This window comes from Haematobia irritans, chromosome 5 (assembly GCF_050003625.1).
Source record: "Haematobia irritans isolate KBUSLIRL chromosome 5, ASM5000362v1, whole genome shotgun sequence".
In the NCBI taxonomy this organism is placed as follows: Eukaryota; Metazoa; Arthropoda; class Insecta; order Diptera; family Muscidae; genus Haematobia; species Haematobia irritans.
In genome coordinates this window covers 156,086,547-156,108,370 of record NC_134401.1, presented here as the reverse complement: position 1 = coordinate 156,108,370, position 21,824 = coordinate 156,086,547, and the positions used below count along the sequence as shown (strand labels likewise).

General features: G+C 30.9%; 1 protein-coding gene across 1 annotated transcript; it reads left to right on the top strand.

Annotated features, from left to right (window-relative positions):
* Positions 1 to 263: 263 nt before the first annotated feature.
* Positions 264 to 21,822, top strand: inaD (inactivation no afterpotential D). Its single transcript, XM_075309282.1, has 12 exons — positions 264 to 484; positions 9,911 to 9,981; positions 12,777 to 12,866; positions 12,933 to 13,116; positions 17,477 to 17,634; positions 17,712 to 17,802; positions 17,898 to 18,253; positions 18,315 to 18,467; positions 20,666 to 20,737; positions 20,808 to 21,041; positions 21,105 to 21,401; positions 21,472 to 21,822. Exons 1-12 carry the CDS (start codon positions 457 to 459, stop codon positions 21,658 to 21,660), a joined length of 1,923 nt encoding a protein of 640 aa, XP_075165397.1. The 5' UTR covers positions 264 to 456; the 3' UTR covers positions 21,661 to 21,822.
* The last annotated feature ends 2 nt before the right edge of the window (positions 21,823 to 21,824 follow it).

The following is a 21,824-nucleotide window of genomic DNA, read 5'->3' as shown; positions in this document are numbered from 1 at the left end:
ATGCAAAAAACTTGAATAACCTTTCGGTAGCCTATAGCTCTTCTCTTGCGTAGCCTGGGCTAACTACCAATATACCAGAGCCCTTAGTCATTCTATTGTTCCTTTTTGTTTTTCTATTTCCAAAGATTATATCAACAATCGATATATTTTCGAACAGATTTTCTGTTAGGCAAACTAATAATGGTGGAAATGCAATGACCACAAAATACCCACTAAGTCAGTTAGTTAGCCCTATGCACTAGATTTGCTGTAGGCAATTGGCAAATTAGTTTGCTCTCGAACTTTATTGGAAACGGATCGTGGTCTAAGTGAATGGCTTCCTCCATTATAGTGCAATAGCTACTACCAAGACAAGGAATAAAATATTGATTTGAATTGGATTTTAATTTGGGATTCAATAATTTAATGTGATCTAAATTAAGCCTGAATCAAAAAACGTAAATAAAAAAAATCAATATGGTGCAATTAAACTCGACGAGTGGTGGTGAGTTCGCATAAAGTTCTCCTACCCTAAAGGCAAATCTAATTAAATAAAAGTGTTTATATAAAATCAAGTTATATATCAAGGAAAACTGTGTTATCGATTTACTATGGCTGTGGTTATAGGCATAAGGACAAAGAAAAATAACTCAAATAAAAATTTCGTTAAAGGCAAATCTAAATTAAAGTGTTTATATAAGAAAAACTGTGTTATCGATTTAATATGGCTATGGTTATCGGTAAAAGGACTGAGAAAATAAAGCAACAACGTTTCTTAAATTCTTTAAATCTAATTAAATATATGTGCTTATATAACTCCAAGTTGTAAAACTGTGTTATCGATTTAATTTGTCGATGGATATCGATATAAAGCAAAGCAAATTAATTAAAATAATAATAGTGTTTTTCGCTATAGTTTTTCATAATTTAATTTAAAAATAAATATAAGAAACCATGTTACGAAACGGATTCCAATAATATCCAACAAAGAAGGGAAAAAGCTAATGAGAAAAAAAACTAACGAGTGCTGGCTGACGTGAGAAAAAAAAAAACTGGATAATTAAATTTGAAAATATATACCGGAAACAAAAATATTTATAATAAAAACAACAATAATTAAAATTTGTGCTATAAGCTTTTTCACCTGAAAAACAATCAATAAATATACCCTTAAACTATTATAAAAAAATGGATACTTGGATACAAATGAGTTTATCCTCATCTAAATATTCTGGAATTAATTTTGAGCTAAAGATACATTTAAAAAATAATTATAATAAATAAATAAAAAATGTGTATAGAAGCAACTCGTGCTTAGAAAGCAGTTATGAGACAAATGATTTTCATGTCCGTCTTATACACCCAAGGTTATGGATTTTATACATGAAAAAAAAAATATTTTCCTACAAACGAAATTCGAGATCATTAAAAAGTCGATTTAAGAGTTGACCAACACCATAGATTGAGTTGGTCATTCAGTTTGTAACACATCCTAATATACATTTGCGACCATATAAAAGTATACACAGAAAGAAGCGTTTTCTTTTCTTGAAATTTCAGACAGGCATAGTTTTCTTTTGAAGCTAAAAACTTTTGTCTAAAAGCAAATGATAAAGTTTAGAGACAATCGTGAAATCACATATCACAAATTCGGTTTTATTTGCTCTTAAAGAAAATACTTCATAAGAAAGGGAAATTTCGTTTGTCTAAAATATCGTTCCTGAGGAACGTATTTTTCCTTTGGGTGAATATATTTTTATACACCCAAAGAATTTTTTTCCATTTGCTTGAAACTGAAACTCTAGAGCTATATTAGGTCCAAAAATAAGGGCGTCTGTACACCCAGAAAAAAGGGGCTCTAATGCCAACTGAACTTTATTTTAGTTTATGAAGTTTAGTTGATTTTAGTTAAACTTTGCACAATATGAGTAAATGTTCCTTATTTGAATAATTTTTTGCTAACTTTAATGACGTGAACTAAAAATAAGAAAAAAAGTTTTACACAAATATAGTGCACAATTTTACTAAAAAATAAAATAGTTCATATTTTCCTAAAATGACAGAAGTTTGCTTAAATTGAGTTCATAAGTCTCTCAAATGAGTAAATTTTACTAAAATTGTACCTGTCATGAACTTCGTATAGCGCTAAAGACATTTTAACAATTTTTAAATCCAATTTTTTCTTTCAACATATGAAATTTTCTTAAACAAGAGAAAAAAATTAATTATTTTTAATAAATTTTCTTCAATTTGACAAAAAGTATTAACTTATTTGTAACATGTTGCAATTAGAAAACTATTTTAGTTAAAATTTTCTAAAATAAACCTACATTTTCTTCAACGGTGGGTTCACTTTTTTTTGGGTGTAAGACCAAGTTTTGGAGAGAGACAATCGTGAAATCACATATCACAAATTGGGGTTTATTTGCTCTAAAAGAAAATACTTTATAAGAAAGAGAAATTTCGTTTGTCTAAAATATCGTTCCTGAGGTACGTATTTTTCCTTTGGGTGAATATATTTTTATACACCCAAAGAATTTTTTTCCATTTGCTTGAAACTGAAACTCTAGAGCTATATTAGGTCCAAAAATAAGGGCGTTTATAAGACCAAGTTTTGTTATAGTCCCCATAAAGACCGATTTCCCGATTTGACTTCTTTGGCTTTTACACACTGCAATTTTTATGCGATTTGCTCAAATTGGAAATCTAGAGGTAAATAGGTTTGGCAAAAATGGTGTGTATCGGTCCATGTCTTGTTATAGCTCTCATATAGACCGATCTCCCGATTTGACTCTTTGAACCTCTAGACATGGCAATTTTTATCCGATTTGCCTTAAATCCAAAAATAATTAGTATTTTATGTCCACAAATAGAAGCGCCAAATATGGTTTGTATAATTCCATGTTTAAATAAAACCACCATATAGACCGACTTGGGCGATTTCTTGGGCAAACCGCATTTTTTATCCGATTTTACTAAAATTGGAAATCTAGAGATATTTTATGTTTAATAAGGCCTGTATCGTTTATATTGTTACACTCAAAAAAAAGTTTACTTGGATCCAAAGATTTTGACCTTTAAGGATTTTGGTATTGACTCCGAGCCAAAGATGCGGGTTCTTTAAAATAAAGAAATTTTTTTCCGACCTATCTGGCTTTAAATCTAGTATCTATAAAATTAAAATTAGGATACAAATCTCATTTTTATTTTAAATACGATTTCTTTTAATCAAAAATGTGTTTCTTTACTTTAAGGAAATTTTACCTTAGTTTGAAGACATGCAACTTTAACGAAGCGATGCAAATTTTCAAAATGTGTGTCCTAAATTTATTGAAAACAATTTTTGAATTATAAACTTTCTTTCAATTAAAATTTCATTATTTTAAAGCAATTTGTCCTTAACCCTCTAATGCCACAATTTTTTTCCCAGCTGATTAAATTTTCAATGTTAACGACACAAAAGCAAGAGAACTAAGCAAGAACAATTTATACGGTAAAATTCAGCATATGCTGCAAAGCCTCTTGAATAGTTTCAAATAAGTTTTCTTTTTATTTTGCCCATTTTTGTTGTCTTAAGGTGTGTTTTACTAAAAGCTTCCTTATTAAATGAAGACCGTCTAAAGACGGGCTTGGGCATTAGAGGGTTAATAGTGTGTAAATTGCGCATCCTAAAATTGAGGTTGCGTAATCTTTAATATCACGTAAATATTTTTTTCAGTGTAAGGGTTTTATAAAGTCCTCATATAAACCGATCTCCATATTTAATTCTTGAGGGTATAAAAGGCGCACTTAAATATCATCCAAATTGCAAAATTTATAGAATTTAGATTTCAAATCATATGGAAAGCTTTATTTCACTGATTTTTTTGCACGCATTGACGAGTATTTTAGATTCCTCTAAAACTCAAACAAAAATGGTTCTTATAAATTCAAAATGTGATATAGTCTCCATGTATTTTCGGGAAGCGTACCATTTGAAACGATCTATTTGGGAGCAGCGTTACCATTGAGAATTTGTGAAAAGTGACACAAAAAGTAGCATTTACAATAAGTAAAAATTAAACGCATTTTTATCAGTCTTTTATAACAATAATTTTATTTAATTCGATTTTATTTAAAATCATTTTTTGAAATTTAATATAAAGAGATTTATCTACATTAGAAAATTTTCTTTGCATACTTTTAGGCTGAACAGTTGAATATTATAACACAAAGGGGGAAATTGTTCACAAATTTAAACACCGATATCCGTAATTTTAACGGTATTTCGGAACAAAATAATCGTAATAAAAAGTGGCAATATGACGAAATGGTGGTAAAAATATAGGAAAAGTATCACATTAAGTGACAGAGTTTGAAAAAAGTGACAAATTTGACACCATAGTGGCACAACGGTAACACTGCTTGGGAGAGTGTCTGTCGTCAAATCCTCCTGGAATTCTATATATTACCAAGTAACCCGAAGATTTTTGTAGGAAAAATATTATATTTGATTCATGGTGGTGGGTATTTAAGATTCGGCCGGCCGAACTTAAGATCGTATATATCTGAAAGGGAATACTCTAATTCAACAATTCAATTATTTCCTACACAATTAATTATGAAAGAAAAATTATCATGAAAAAATTATTTAATATTTAAAGAAAAAACAGAAACAAGGAAGAAATTACAAACAAATAATAATACAATAAGGAAGAAATAAACTCAACTAAAAACAAGTATATACGGCCGTAAGTTCGGCCAGGCCAAATCTTATGTACCCTCCACCATGGATAGCATAGAAACTTGTACTAAAGACTGTTATCCACAATCGAATTACTTGGGTTGCGGTAACACTTGCCGATGGCAAGGTATCCACACGGGGTATATATTAAACAAAAAAAGGCCGATTAAATACGTATATAATTCAGTTTGACAAAATTTTCTATACACTGAAATTTTAACTAAACAGTATTACAAACGTTGGCATCACGCCGATGTCATAAAAATAAGTAAATATTTTTCGACAAATTTAAGAAAATTTCTTTGATATAACTAAGTTTTTTCACTTGTTGAAGAAAATTTTGTAGTTTCAAGGAAAAACTTGGAGTTCAAAATTGCAAGAATGTCTTTAGTGACATACGAAGTTCATGATGGACGCATTTTTGGTAACATTTACAAATTTAAAGAAATTCTGAACTATTTTGTGGAAGACACAAATTTAGTTCATCTTTATGCTTCATTGGAGTATATTTTTTTCCTCGGGTTTAGTTAATTTAACTAACGTACACAAAAAATTATTAGAGTAAAGAAAACTTTCTCTAAACATAATAATTCCATGAACTAAAATAAAGTTAAATTGGCTTTAGTGAAATAGAGAGTTCACTTTTTTTTGAGTGTAGCAATAACATTTTGACAAAATTGTCTATAGCAATAAAATTTTGACAAAATTTTCTATAGAAATAAAATTTTGATAAAATTTTCTATAGAAATAAAATTTTGCCAAAATTTCTATAGAAATAAAATTTTGACAACATTTTCTTTGGAAATAAAATCTTGACAAAATTTTGTATAATAATTTTCTATAGAAATAAAATGTTGACCAAATTTCTATAGGAATAAAATTTTGACAAAATTTTCTATACACAGAAACAATTTTTTTTTCTGATTCAATCACCAAATTAATTGATCCAATTAATTTTTTAATTAAAATGTCTTCAATCACGAAAATGATAGTATCAATCACAGTTTTAATTGGGCATAGAAAAATATCTTGATTAAAAAATTAATTGATTTTTTTCAGCAAATTTCAATTAATTTTTTGATTCAATTAAAAATTTAATTGATGTTGATTGCAAAACTCAATTAATTTATTAATTAAAAAAGGTAACTATTTTTAATTACTTTCTGAATTCGCTTAGAGTTTTTATTTGGATTAACAAATGATTGTTTGAAATACATTTTTAATTAAACATTAAAAAAAATCAGCACTTTTTTAACTGAATTAGTCTTCCGAATTTGATTAAAAAGTTAATTGTATCAATTAATGTATTAATTGAAAAAATTTTCAACTTCAATTAACTTTTTAATTGGAAATATTTTGGTGATATTTTTTTCTGTGTAGAAATAAAATTTTGATAAAATTTTCTATAGAAATTTTGACAAAATTTTCTATAGAAATAACATTTTGACACAATTTTCTATGGAAATAAAATCTTGACAAAATTTGGTATAATAATTCTCTATAGAAATAAAATTTTGACCAAATTTTCTATAGGAATAAAATGTTGACAAAATTTTCTATAGAAATAAAATTTTGACAAAATTTTCTATGGAAATAAAATTTTGACAAAATTTTCTATAGCAATAACATTTTGACAAAATTTTCTATAGAAATAAAATTTTGACAAAATTTTGTATAAATATTTTCTATAGAAATAAAATTTTGACCAAATTTTCTATAGAAATATAGTTTTGATACAATTTTCTATAGAAATAACATTTTGACAAAATTTTCTATAGAAATAAAATCTTGACAAAATTTTCCATAGCAATAACATTTTGACAAAATTTTCTATAGAAATAAAATTTTGACAAAATTTTCTATAGAAATAAAATGTTGACAAAATTTTGTATAATAATTTTCTAAAGAAATAAAAATTTGACAAAATTTTCTATAGAAATAAAATTTTGACAACATTTTCTATAGCAATAACATTTTGACAAAATTTTTTTTTAGAAATAAAATTTTGACAAAATTTTCTATAGAAATTTTGTATAGTAATAAAATGTTGTAAAAATTTTCTATAGATATACAATTTTGACAAAATGTTATATAGAAATAAAATCTTGACAAAATTTTTTATAGAAATAAAATTTTGGTAAATTATTTTTGGGGATCGGCTATATATAACTACAGACCGATATGGGCCAATTTTGGCATGGTTGTTAGCGGCCATATACTAGATCAATGTACCAAATTTCACCACGTACCAAATTTCAACCGGATCGAATGAATTTTGCTCCTCCAAGAGCTCCGGAGGTCAAATCTGGGGATCGGTTTATATGGGGGCTACATATAATTATGGATCGATATGGACAAATTCCTGCATGGTTGTTAGAGACCATATACTAACACTACGTACCAAATTTCGGATCGGATGAAATTTGCTTCTCTTAGAGGCTGCACAAGCCAAAACTGGGGATCGGTTTATAACATATGGGGGCTATATATAATTATGGACCGATGTGGACCAATTTTTGCATGGTTGTTAGACCCCATATACTAACACCATGTACCAAATTTCAACCGGATCGGATGAATTTTGCTCCTCCAAGAGGCTCCTCAAGCCAAATCTGAGCGTGTTATATGGGGGCTATACGTAAATCTGAGCGGTTTATATTGGGGCTATACGTAAAAGTGGTCCGATATGGCCCATTTGCAATACCATCCGACCTACATCAATAACAAGTACTTGTACCAAGTTTCAAGTCGATAGCTTGTTTCGTTCGGAAGTTAGCGTGATTTGAACAGACGGACGGACATGCTTAGATCGACTCAGAATTCCACTACGACCCAGAATATATATACCCAGTAAAAAAAGCGTCGCCAAAAAAATAATGAAAATGTTCTTTTTGGATCCGGAAGTGGTGCAAAATTTACGCAGAAGTGATGAATTTAACATGGGCTTGTCATAGGACGGAAGTCCTCAATTTCAACAGCCAGTGCACTGAATTTGCATCACTTCTTTAGGTGTGATTCGAATTCAATGTTTTGGATGTATATTAAAAAATTCTGTGATATTTTGTTAAATAAGTAATTTTTATAATTTTTAATGGATTCTAACGCTTGTCTGAAACGTTTGACCTCAAATATTTTCAAAAATTCACAATTTTTTCAGATTGGATTTAGTATTTTTTTTCGACAAAATTTAAATAATTTGTACCATTTTATGAATTCCTAAACTGTTTTAACCAATTTGAAACAAAAAAAGTTTTAACCTATTACCTATTAAAAATATGAAAAAAGCATGTTATATAAAATTGAATGAAAAGAACTTCATGTGTAGTTAAAATAAAGAACATCATTGGGAGTACATCTTCTGGAAATGATTTAAATATTGAGCCTATGGAAGAACTTTTTGTTGGGTACTTTATGGGGTCTTAGAGCTATATTTCGATATGTTACAAACGGAATGACAAAGTTAATATACCCCTCAACCTATGGTGGAGGGTATAAAAAACAATCATATATGGCCGAGTCAAATCTTGGGGACCGGTTGATATGAAGGTTACACTGAAAAAAGTGTTGATTATGCAACCTAAATTTTTGGACACGCAAGTACACAATATTAGGGACAGACTTCTTTAAAATAAAGAAATCTTAATTAAAAAAGAGTTTATAATCTTTGCTTTAAAAATTTTTTTCTTTAATTTTAGGACAAGAATTTTTGAAATTCTCGTCTCTTCGTTAAAGTCATATATCTTTGAAGCAAATCAAACTTTCATTATAGTAAAGAAAAACATTATTAAGTTATAGAAATAATTTTTAAATTAACTGAGATGTTTAATATTAGGATGAAATAAAAAATTCAATATAAGCTGATAAAACTTATTTAGAATATTTCATGTTAGCCTGATAATGAAACAGGCAATTGACGTCCAAATGCATTATATCTAATTATACAATTATTTTTCGAACCGAAACATGTACAGTCCAGGCGTGTATAGATTGATATCTGGCGTTTTCTTTTCAATGGCTCTATTAACCATGTTCCTTAATCTATATCTGTCCATAAAGCTCGAAAAATAATTGTATAATTACTTATTTAGAATATTTTACATCATTGGTTTTTTTTTTGAAATTAAGAAAATATTTTTACCTTGAAGTATCTGTCATAATTTAATTTTTTTATTGACTTTGATTTATACATGAAGACATTTGTTAATATATCACAAAAAGGGAATGTAAATTCGATAAATGAGATGAGCCTAGATTTAAAGCTAGATAGCCCCCGAAAAGGTGTCTTTATATTAAAGAAGCCGCATCTTTGGCTCGGAATTAATACCAAAATCCTTAAGCGAAGGTCAAAGTCTTTGGAATAAAGTAAACTTTTTTTTGAGTGTATATAGATAGAAATCGACCAATATTTGACCAATTTCAAGTAAAAAACGTCTTTAAAATAAAGTGTTGAAAAACATGTTCTATATTTGAACGATTTTTTGCTTTGTAGTCAAGATGCAAAAAAACAACAAATTTAAAGACAAATTCGTTAAATTTAAAGAATTTTTCTGAATTATTACAGACAAGTTGACCTTAGCCCAAACATTTTTTCTTTCATGTTATGATACCCATTTTTAAGTGAAATCATTTAGTTATTAGGACAATTCGACTTCATTGAAAAGTTTATCGACTTTTGGACAAGGAAAAAAACTTTATCTTAGAGAAAGGCGTCTTCTATGTTAAGGTGAGTATTAAGTTCGAGTTTATCCGCTAAAATCACTAAAGTGAAAACTAAATCAGTAAGAAAAATGCATGAAATTATACATATTTGTTGCAACTTTTATTCTAACTTAATGGGGAAAAGGCCAAAGCAAATTTTCACAAAGTTTGTATTCCTTAACATGGATTATTAAAGAAAAGTAATCGTGAAAAAATTACGTTTTTAGCGGCTAAACTCGAACTTAATACCCACCTTTAAGCAAAATTTGCATTCTTATTTTAAAGGCATGAAATCTTTGAAATCTAGTTTTTTTCAGTGCATGTAAACCGACCTCCAGATTTGACTTGCGAAATTAGTATTTGATTTTTGTTTAGTTTAAAGCTCCCTATGGAGAGTATATGTTATTCTGTTTGGTCGCGCTCAACGATATTTTAACTTGTTTTTAATTCTATATTAATTTTAAATCATAATTGATTATTGATTTAATTAACTTCGTTGACTCATTTCAGGTCACGTTCATACGGTGGCATTAGACAAAACTGGGAAAAAATCATTTGGCATAAGCATAATAAGAGGAGAGGTATGTATTACAAGAATTATAAACATAAAAAAAATTCTCGTAATTGCAGAGATTATGTTTTCCAAATTTTATGACCCCATTTTCCCCTCTCAAGAGATGAAAAATAAAATCATATTCGATGTTACTCTCACTATGGCAATACCGTTGATTTTATCGGTGGTAATAAACTTCATAGCATGAGTGCTCAAAAATTTTTTCTGATTTAATCATTAAATTAATTGATCTAAATAACTTTTTGAAATTGCTGCAATCACGAAAATGATAGTATCAATCGAAGTATTAATTACACAAGGGAACAAAATTGAACTTTTTTTGTGTTGATTTGAAATTTATAGCAAATTTTTACTAATTTGAAGTCGCTGAAACCCAATCTGCACTTGGTTTTTTTCTATCAGCTCGAATATTGGAATAACTTGAAAACGGTTCACCATATTACACAGAAAAAAATATCACCAAAACATTCCCAATCAAAAAGTTGATTGAAGTAGGATTTTTTTTTTCAATTAATAAATTAATTGATACAATTAACCCTTTCACTAGCGAAATAAACCTAATGTTAAAAACTTTTATTTTTCTTCTGTTTCTATATAAGCTTGTTCTGAAAACTTGATTCATGAATTGTGACCAAATGGCCTTACGAGTGTAAGAAAAAATACAAAAAAGAACTTGTAAACGTATCAGCTATAGTTTTTGTATAAATGTCCATTTACTACAAACATACAGTAGAAAAATTGTCTCAAATTTTCGTATTTTTCGTTTATTGTTAAAGAAGTTTATAAAAATGTATTTTAGACCTCACCAATATGGACAAGCCTCTACTTTAAAATAACATCGAGAAAGAAATCGAAACTAAGCGGGAAAATAAAATTTGATGTCTTTTTCGAATGTCCTTCTAAGTGGACATCGGTAGTGACAGGGTTAACTTTTTAATCAAGATAGAAAAATCAAATAAATTAAGTCAATGATTGAACAATTTGTAATTTTTAATTAAAAAATGAATGAATACAATTAACTTTTTAATCAAACTCAGAAGAGTAAGTCACTTAAAAAAAAGTGGTGGCCAGTTTTTTTTTTTAATTTTTAATAAAAATTTATTTCAGTTAAGAACGTAATTGAAAATAGTTACGTTTTTAAAAATTAATTAAAAAGAATAAAATTAAACAATTAATTGAGCTTTACAATCAATATCATTTAAATTTTTAATTGAATCAATTAAAAAATTAATTGAAATTTGCTAATGAAATCAATTAATTTTTTAATCAAATATTTTTTATGCCCATTTAAACCTGTGATTGAAGACATTTCAATTAAAAACTTAATTGGATCAATTAATTTCGTGATTGAATCAGATTTTTTTTTTTTTGTGTGTAATTAAAAAAAAATCCGAAACTCTCAAACAATGTTCTCTTTAAGCCGTGCTTACATTGTTTTTAAATTTACCAAGTAGTAGTCAAGTTTTGCAAAAAATTAAAAAAAAAAATTTTTTTGTTCTTTAAAAATTCCTAAAATAAAGGTTGGTTAAATTGTAAGGGCCGATGTTGAAGTTTTTTTACGAATTTTATTTGACATTTCTCTATTTCAGACTTACTCAATTTGAACCACGGAGAGTTACACAATCCAACAACGTGTTAAAGTTATCCAGACTTATTATGAAAATGGGCGTTCAAATCAAAATGCATATCGTGCACTTTGTGATTTTTTTGGTCAATTTGATCGTCCAAATGTGCGTACAAACGCAAAAATCGTGGAAAAATTCGAGCAAACCGGGTCTGTAGAAGATGTGAGAACACCAGTGCATGTTCGTACAGCTCGTACTGCAGAAAATATTGTTGCTGTTCGCGATAGTGTGGCTGAAGAGCCGTCCACCTCAACTCGTCGTCGTGCCCAACAATTGCACCTCTCACGCTCGTCGTTGATGAACATTATACATAAAGACTTGCATTTACACGCTTACAAGGTGCAATTGGCTCAGGAATTAAAGCCTCTTGACCATTCCAAACGTCATGAATGGGCAGAATGGTTCCAAGAAATGGCAACAGTGGATGATCAACTTCAGTAATGAGGCACATTTTCACCTCAGTGGATTCGTCAATAAACAGAATTCGCCCAAATGAGAATCCAAGAGTGATTGTCGAAAAAACAATGCACCCACAAAGAGTGACTGTTTGGTGTGGTTTATGGGCTGGCGGCATCATCGGGCCGTATTTTTTCCAAAATAAGGCCGGTCAGGCAGTTACTGTGAATGGTGTTCGCTATCGTGAGATGATAACGAACTTTTTATGGCCCGAATTGGAAGATATGGATGTGGACGATATCTGGTTTGAGCAGGACGGTGCCACTTGCCACACAGCTAACGAAACAATGGCTCTTTTGCGCAACAAATTCAATGGCGGTGTTATCTCACGTAATGGCGAGTCAATTGGCCGCCAAGATCATGTGATTTATTTTTTTTAGGAATTTTTAAAAAACAGATTTTTTTTTTAATTTTAATTTTTTTTCAAAATTTGAACGACGGAAAATGTAAAAAAAACAATGTAATCAACAGAACCATTGCTCCCTCGTGTTATAAATAAAAAATATTATTAATTTCTTAAGCACTTTCAATTATTTTTTTTTTTTTAATTGATTCAATTAAAACTTTAATTGATTTTGTGATTCCAAAACTCATTTAATGTTTAAATTGATGCAAACAATTATTTATTGAATTACTTGCCCCACATAATTTTTGGAATTACTATAATCCGTTTTTTTTTTTACTTTTTGTTATTCATTTACTTTTTTTATTATTATTTTAGATCAAAGATTCTCCCAACACCAAAACAAATGGCATTTTCATTAAAGGCATTGTACCCGATACACCCGCCCAATTATGTGGAAAATTAAAGGTGAGAATTGTGAATGGACCATGACTTGCAATATAGTAGTGACAAATATATGTATCTCCTGTATAGGTTGGGGATCGTATATTGTCGATAAACAAAAACGATGTTCGAAATGCCACCGAACAGGAAGTGATTATGCTAATTAAAGATGCCGGCATTGTTATTACCTTGGAAGTACAAACATTCGATAATGAGAAGCAGGATAATAAGCCAGTGGAGAATGGATTTGCAGCAAATAAAAATAAATTCAATGGTATTTATTTAATACGATTAGATTATGTACCAAAACACAAAAAAAAAGTAATAATCTCCAGCGACAACAGAAATTTTAGACAAAGGAAGTTGGTTTTTGAAGTACAGGGGTGCCAACGATACAACTCCCATATCCTGTTTTTTTCGAATGGACAGTAGATGCACTATTTTATTAAGGGCGGTTTGAAAATGGGCCCCAGGCAAATAAGCCCCAAAAATGAAAGCAATTGCATTAGACCATTTTGGATTTTGTCCATTGTAGACCAAGTTAATCCACGGTCTAAGATCGGCCACTTATATGTGTATCCAATCGCGTTAGCCTACTTCGGAATCTCTCCATAGAAGAAAGTCTTAAGCCCCGCAACTTTGCAAACCTGTCAGCCCACTTTGAAGTGTGTCCATAGGACGGTATGAAAATGGGCCCCAGAAAAATAAGCCCCAAAAACAAACGCAATTGCATTAGACCATTTTGGATTTTGTCCATTGTAGAAAAAGTTAATCCACGGTCTAAGGTCGGCCACTTATATGTCTTTGCAAACGCGTTAGCCTACTTCGGACTCTCTCCATAGGAGAAAGTCTTAAGCCCCGCAACTTTGCAAATGCGTCAGCCCACTTTGAAGTGTGTCCATAGGAGAAAATCTAAAGTCCCGGCCAAGGGCCTGCCACTTCTATCACATTGGAATCGCGTTAGTCTAATTCGGAATTTCTCCGTAGGATAAAGTCTTAATCCCCGCCACTTTGCAATCACATTAGACCACTTTGAAGTATGTCCATATGAAAAAGTCTTAAACCCCTGTCGAAGTCCGAGGTTTAACCCCGTCCGAAAGACGACCACTAGCCCATTTTGGAATCTGTCCACAGGAGAAAATCTTAAAACCCTACCTAAGGCCGCCCACTTTTAACCCCTCCCAAAGGCCGGCCACTTTAGGGGTGCCACCGTGGTGCAATGGTTAGTATGCCCGCCTTGCATACACAAGGTCGTGGGTTCGATTCCTGCTTCGACCGAACACCAAAAAGTTTTCAGCGGTGGATTATCCCACCTCAGTAATGCTGGTGACACTTCTGATGGTTTCAAAGCTTCTCTAAGTGGTTTCACTGCAATGAGGAACGCCGTTCGGACTCGGCTATAAAAAGGAAGACCCTTGTCATTGAGCTGAACATGGAATAGGGCAGCACTCAGTGATAAGAGAGAAGTTCACCAATGTGGTATCACAATGGACTGAATAGTCTAAGTGATCCTGATACACCGGGCTGCCACCTAACCTAACCTTTGAATCGCGTTAGACCAATTTAGACTCTGTCCATAGAAGAAAATTCTAAACCTCGGCCAAAAGCCGTCAACTTTTATTACTATGACATCTTGTTAGTCCATTTTGGACTCTATCCAAAGAAGAAAATTTTAATCGCTCTCTAGGGAGCCACCATGGTGCACAATGGACTGAATAGTCTAAGTGAGCCTGAATCTTAATCGGGCTGCCACTTTAACCTATGGTGCAATGGTTAGCATGCCTGCCTTGCATACACATGGTCGTGGGTTCGATTCCTGCTTCGACCAAACACCAAAAAGTTTTTCAGCTGTGGTTTATCCCACCTCAGTAATGCTGGTGACATTTCATCACAATGGACTGAATAGTCTAAGTGAGCCTGATACATCGGGTTGCCACCTAACCTAACCATGGACTCTACCCATAGAAAAAAAACTTAAACTCCTACTGAAGCTTACATCGCTTTGGAATCGCCTGAGGCCATATTCGATTCCGTCCATAGGAGAAAAACTTAAGCTCCGACCAAAAGCCGCCCACACTTATGGTTGTACATTCGCCCACTTTTGATCTATCAATAGGAGAAAACAGAAAGATATAGAATTGCCAGCACAAATCCCCGAAAACGAAAATAAGACCCATGTGAGAACATAGCACAATCCCAAGGAAATTGGGGTTAATTTTCATTTCAAATATTGGGGATTATTTTCATAATGTGAACGGGCCCCAGAAATAAATTATTTTACAACCAAAAACAACTTTTTCCATTTTTGTTTTCCATATAGTGTTTTGGGGTCCTACTTCACTTGGGGTTTAGGTCTTATTATCATAGGGCCAATATCCATAAAGCCATTTGTCAAATCCCAGAAAACGAATTTTCGTTTGAAATATGGGGGTTATTTTCATAAAACAAACGGATCTCTGGTTTTGTTCCTTTAGGGTTTGAGTCATTTTAACGGAGTCCATTACCACAGAGCCGGTATTAAAGGCATTTTGGCCTATTTTACTAAATACCTCGATCACCCAATTCATTTAGATTTTGATGCTCATTTTCATAGGGCCAATATTCATAGAGCGTTGGCATCATTTGTCCAATCCCTGAAAAAGAAAATAGACCCCACGTTAAAGCGAAGCATAATCCCAAAAAGGAAATTGAAGTTAATTTTCATTTCAAATATAGGGGTTTATATTCATAATACTAACGGACGTTGAAAATAAAATGAAGTTACTCCCAAAAAAAATTGGTTTTGTTCCTTTACGTTTTGAGGTTCATTTTAATGGAGTCCATTATCATAGAGCCGATATTAAGGGCCTATTTTACTAAATACCTCGATCATACACAACTTTTTGGGCCCATACTTCATTTAGGTTTTGATGCTCATTTTCATAGGGCCAATATTCATAGAGCGTTGCCACCATTTGTCCAATCCCAGAAAACGAAAATAGGCCCCACATGAAAACGAAGCACAATTCCAAAAAGGAAAATGTGAACGGAGCTCGAAAATGATGTTACACCCAAAAAAAACAGAACGATTTGGTTTTGTTCCTTTAGGTTTTGAGGTTCATTTTAATAGAGCTCATTTTCATAGGGCCAATATTCATAGAGCGTTGCCGCCATTTGTCCAATCCCAGAAAATGAAAATAGGCCCCACTGAAGACGAGGCACAATTCCAAAAAGGAAAATGAGAACGGAGCTCGAAAATGATGTTACACCAAAAAACAAAACAGAAAGATTTGGTTTTGTTCCTTTAGGTTTTGAGGTTCATTTTGATAGAGCCCATTACCATAGAGCCCATTACCATAGAGCCCGTATAAAGGGAATTTTGGCATATTTTACTAAATATCTCGATCATACATAACTTTGTTGGGCCCCTACTTCATTTGATGCTCATTCTCATAGGGCCAATATTCATAGAGCGTTGCCACCATTTATCAAATCCCAGAAAACGAAAATAGGCCCCACATGAAAACGAGGCACAATCCCACAAAACGAAAATAGACCCATATGAAAACGAAGCACAATTCCAAAAAGGAAACTGAGGTTAATTTTCATTTGAAATATTGGGGTTTATTTTCAAAATGATCTTACACCCAAAAAACATAAAAATTTGGTGTTTTTGTTTTCCGTATAATTTTTTGGGCCCTACTTCATTTAGGTTTTGATGCTCATTTTCATAGGGCCAATATTCATAGCGCCTTGCCACAATTTGTCCAATCCCAGAAAACGAAAATAGGCCCCACATGAAAACGAAGCACAATTCCAAAAAGGAAACTGAGGTTAATTTTCATTTGAAATACTGGGATTTATTTTCATAATGCAAATGGACCTCGAAAATGAAATGATGTTACACAAAAAAAAAAAAAATACAGAAAAATTTGGTTTTGTTCCTTTAGGTTTTGAGGCTCATTTTAATGGAGCCCATTATCATAGAGCCGGTATTAAAGGTATTTTGGTCTATTTTACTAAATACCTCGAACACACACAGCTTTTTGGGCCCCTACTTCATTTAGGTTTTGATGGTCATTTTCATAGGGCCAATATTCATAGCGCCTTGTCACAATTTGTCCAATCCCAGGAAACGAAAATAGGCCCCACATGAAAACGAAGCACAATTCCAAAAAGGAAACTGAGGTTAATTTTCATTTGAAATATTGGGGTTTATTTTCATAATGCAAATGGACCTCGAAAATGAAATGATGTTACACCCAAAAAAAATACAGAAAAATTTGGTTTTGTTCCTTAAGGTTTTGAGGCTCATTTTAATGGAGCCCATTATCATAGAGCCGGTATTAAAGGTATTTTGGTCTAGTTTAGTAAATACTTCGGTCCTTCATTAGAGATGCCACTTAATTTGTCTAACAGGAAAATTTGGTTTTGTTCCATTAGGTTTTGAGGCTCATTTTAATGGAGCCCATTATCATAGAACCGGTATTAAATGCATTTTGGTATATTTTACAAAATACGTCGGTCCTTCATTAGAGATGCCACTTCATTTGTCTAACATTGCGTTTCAAAGAAATGACATTTATTTTTTTCAGTGTAATATTTTTGAATTTTTTGTATAATTATTACTCATACCGTTACAAATTTTCAAACAGCTTCCATCAAACAAGCTCCAGCCCCTAAGCCTCCTAATGTCAATTCGATGCTTAAAAATTCCAATTATACCGCTTCATCAAAACCTACAGCTCAAGATGATGACGAGGATGATGAACGTGATATGACCGGTCGTATTCGAACCGAAGCTGGTATAGAGGTTAGAATGTGGACTCAGTTATTAGAGAATAACTTCTTGTAATGCTTGTTGGTCTTTTTTGTTTTTAATATTTTCAGATCGATCGTGCTTCGGCTGGTAATTGTAAACTAAACAATCAAGAAAAGGCTCGTGATAAGGAAACTCCAGATGAATTTGGTTATACAATGGGTAAGTGGTTGGAGGAAGTCATTTTTTTTTTTTTTGAAAATTGAAATTGCCAATATAACCAAAACCTCCAAATTATGGAAATATTTCCTTTCCAGCTAAAATCAATAAACGCTACAACATGGTAAAAGATGTACGCCGCATTGAATTCAACAGACCGGCCAATGTACCCTTGGGTATGGCCCTTGCTGGTCATTCAGATCGTCAAAGAATGGCTTGCTTTATTGCTGGCATTGATCCGGAGGGTCTTCTCGCTTCATTGGATGTAAAACCAGGCGATGAGATTCTTGAAGTGAATGGAACTGTGCTGAGAAATCGTTGCCATTTAAATGCTTCGGTGGTATTCAAAAATATCCTCTCCGAAAGAATTGTTTTGATAACATCACGTAGAAAACCTGGCGATGAAGGTATGGGCGTGGCACCTGTCAAAAAGTTTCCACCGAAAATTGATGATGTATGTGAGAAAGAAATACGAGAGAGATGAATTTTATTAATTTTGTTTTTTTATTTTCCAGACTAAATTCCTGTTTGAACAATTCCCCAAAGCCAGAACGGTAGCTGTGAAAAAGGAAGGCTTCATTGGTATTATGGTCATCTATGGTAAACACGTTGAAGTTGGCAATGGTATATTTATATCCGATTTACGTGAAGGGTCCAATGCTGAAGCGGTGAGTATAACAAGTTGCCACGAAAGAATTTTCTTCTTCATTATTTTTACGAAAAATTCTTCATTATTTTATTTTTCGTATATTCATAAAATCTATGAAATTTCGTTAAAAAAAAAGTCGCAAAGTTGAAGTCGACATTTTGTTATCCTCAAGATCTTTTAATCGACTTTTGAATTGTGTTTTCAAAATCGAGTAAAATCGATTCTTTTTAGTGACCCAAATGGAATAATCGAACATTAACGAAATATTCGAAAAATCGAATTTAGATTTCAAAAAGTCGAGATGTCAAAAGTTAACTTTTCAATAACCATAAAAGTCGACCAAAATCTATTAATTGACTTTTGTCTTGTTTTTTGAAAAACAAGTCAAATCGACTAATCCACTCTTTATAGTCTAAATGGCATAATCGAACATTAACGGTAAATTCGAAAAGTCGAATTTTAGTTCAGCAAAAAGTGGAAATTTGCGTTATCAAATGACAACTTTCCAATAACCGTAAAAGTCTACTTTTGATTTTTGTCTTGATAATCAAGTGGCCTAAAAGGAATAATCGAATTTTAACGAAAAACTGAGTTCAGCAAAAAGTCGAAAGTTCTTGTTCAAAATTGCAAACAGGCAATAAGTCGAAAAATTGACCGTATAAATATATGAATCGTATAAATACGACTAATCGAACTTTGACAAAAAAAGTCGATAAGTCAACTTTGAATTGGGGGAATGTGATACAGTTGTTTTTGTGCTGAAAATAAAGCAACAATTCGAAAATGGGCTTTTTAAAATTTTTAAACATTTAGTCGAATAGTCAAATGCCGATAAAATTTTCTATAGAAATAAAAATTTGACAAAATTTTTTATAGAAATAAATTTTTTACAAAATTTTCTATAAAAATTAAAATTTTAACAAAATTTTCTATAGAAATAAAATTTTGACAAAATTTTCTATAGAAATAAAATTTTGACAAAATTTTCTATAGAAATAAAATTTTGACAAAATTTTCTATAGAAATAAAATTTTGACAAAATTTTCTATAGAAATAACATTTTGACAAAATTTTCTATAGAAATAACATTTTGACAAAATTTTCTATAGAAATAACATTTTGACAAAATTTTCTATAGAAATAAAATTTTGACAAAATTTTCTATAGAAATAAAATTTTGACAAAATTTTCTATAGAAATAAAATTTTGACAAAATTTTCTATAAAAATAAAATTTCGACAAAATTTTCTATAGAAATAAAATTTTGACAAATTTTTCTATAGAAATAAAAATACAATTTTGACAAAATTTTCTATAGAAATAAAATTTTGACAAAATTTTCTATAGAAATAAAAATACAATTTTGACAAAATTTTCTATAGAAATAAAATTTTGACAAAATTTTCTATAGAAATAAAATTTTAGACAAAATTTTCTATAGAAATAAAATTTTGACAAAATTTTCTCTAGAAATAAAATTTTGGCAAAATTTTCTATAGAAATAAAATTTTGGCAAAATTTTCTATAGAAATAAAATTTTGACAAAATTATCTATAGAAATAAAATGTTGACAAAATTTTCTATAGAAATAAAATTTTGGACAAAATTTTCTATAGAAATAAAATTTTGACAAAATTTTCTATAGAAATAACATTTTGACAAAATTTTCTATAGAAATAAAATTTTGACAAAATTTTCTATAGAAATAACATTTTGACAAAATTTTTCTATAGAAATAAAATTTTGACAAAATTTTATATAGAAATAAAATGTTGACAAAATTTTCTATAGAAATAAAACTTTGACAAAATTTTCTATAGAAATAAAATTTTGACAAAATTTTCTCTAGAAATAAAAATAAAATTGTGACAAAATTTTCTATAGAAATAAAATTTTGGACAAAATTTTCTATAGAAATAAAATTTTGACAAAATTTTCTATAGAAATAAAATTGACAAAATTTTCTATAGAAATAAAATTTTGACAAAAGTTTCAATAGAAATAAAATTGTGACAAAAGTTTCTATAGAAATAAAATTTTAACAAAATTTTGACAATGCCTTCTACAGAAATAAAATTTTGACAAAATTCTCTATAGAAATAAAATTTTGAAAAAAAAAATTATACAGAAATAAAATTTTGACATTTTTATAGGAATAAAATTTTCGCCTCTTAAAATTCCGCATTCTTTTTATTTTTACCTTTCCTTCCCATTTAGGCTGGCGTTAAAGTCGGTGACATGTTGTTGGCTGTCAATAAGGATGTAACCCTGGAATCCACCTATGATGAGGTAAATAAATAAATAAATCTTTATTGCATACTCACCGCTATACAATCTTTTGAAAATTTCTTTAATTAAGGCGGTAGCTTTACTCAAAAGAGCTGAAGGTCTAGTCAACTTATTGGTGATAACCTTAAAGGAAGAAAAGAAGGAACCCGAAAAACCCAAAGAGGAAGAAAAACCCAAAGAACCCGAGAAAATTGATCCGGCGACAGTGCAAATAAAGCCAAATCAAAAAATGGTCCTTGAGATGAAAGTGGAAAAGAAGCCATTAGGTGTTATAGTAGTGGGTGGTAAAAATAATTATGTCAAGGTAAGTTAGTCTCACGGTAGAAGAGAAACCCTCACCGACCCACATTTCACTTATCCTTTCCAGACTGGCTGTGTCATTACACATATTTATCCAGAGGGTGCAATAGCCACCGACAATCGTATACAGATATATGACCATATAATCGAGGTTCAAGGTAAACAAATGGATTGTACAACGATGACCACTCTAAAAGTTCATCAGGTATTCCATACATGCTATGAGAATATATTGACCATACAAGTCTATCGGGCCGATCCAATTGAAGTTGAAACAATAAAGGTGGAATTCACCAAAAAGCCGGGAAAAGATATCGGCCTTTCATTGGCACCCAATGAGAAAGGATGCACAATTTCCGAAATTGTAAGTAGTCACGAGTGATATTCTCAATAATGAAATTGACTTTTACCCCTCCCCTTTTTTGTTATTGTAGACCTCTGCTGGCTATGCCGATATTGATAATAAATTACAACGTGGCGATATTATTACGAAATTCAATGGCGATTCACTTGAAGGCTGCACATTTGAACAATGTTATGCCTTATTCAAAGGGGCCACTGGTAAAATATCTTTGGAAGTGACTAGACCAAAGCCAACAGTTCGTACCGAGACGCCGAAGTAAAGATTTCATTTAAAATGTTTGATGGCTAAAGCAAACTCTTTTTTTTTAAATTCCTCTCTCATGTAAAAGAAACTGAAATTAATTTGTAATTTTACTTAAGATCAAATCAACCAACGAAAAATGTCCTTGATAAACAATAATAAAGATAAACAAATAAATAAACA

Excerpts from the sequence above, each read along its gene's own strand:
- inaD (XM_075309282.1), top strand. The coding sequence starts at position 457 with ATGGTGCAATTAAACTCGACGAGTGGTG. Across the intron at positions 9,982-12,776 it reads TAAGCATAATAAGAGGAGAG|ATCAAAGATTCTCCCAACAC; the intron begins GTATGTATTACA and ends TTATTATTTTAG. Across the intron at positions 20,738-20,807 it reads TGGAATCCACCTATGATGAG|GCGGTAGCTTTACTCAAAAG; the intron begins GTAAATAAATAA and ends TCTTTAATTAAG.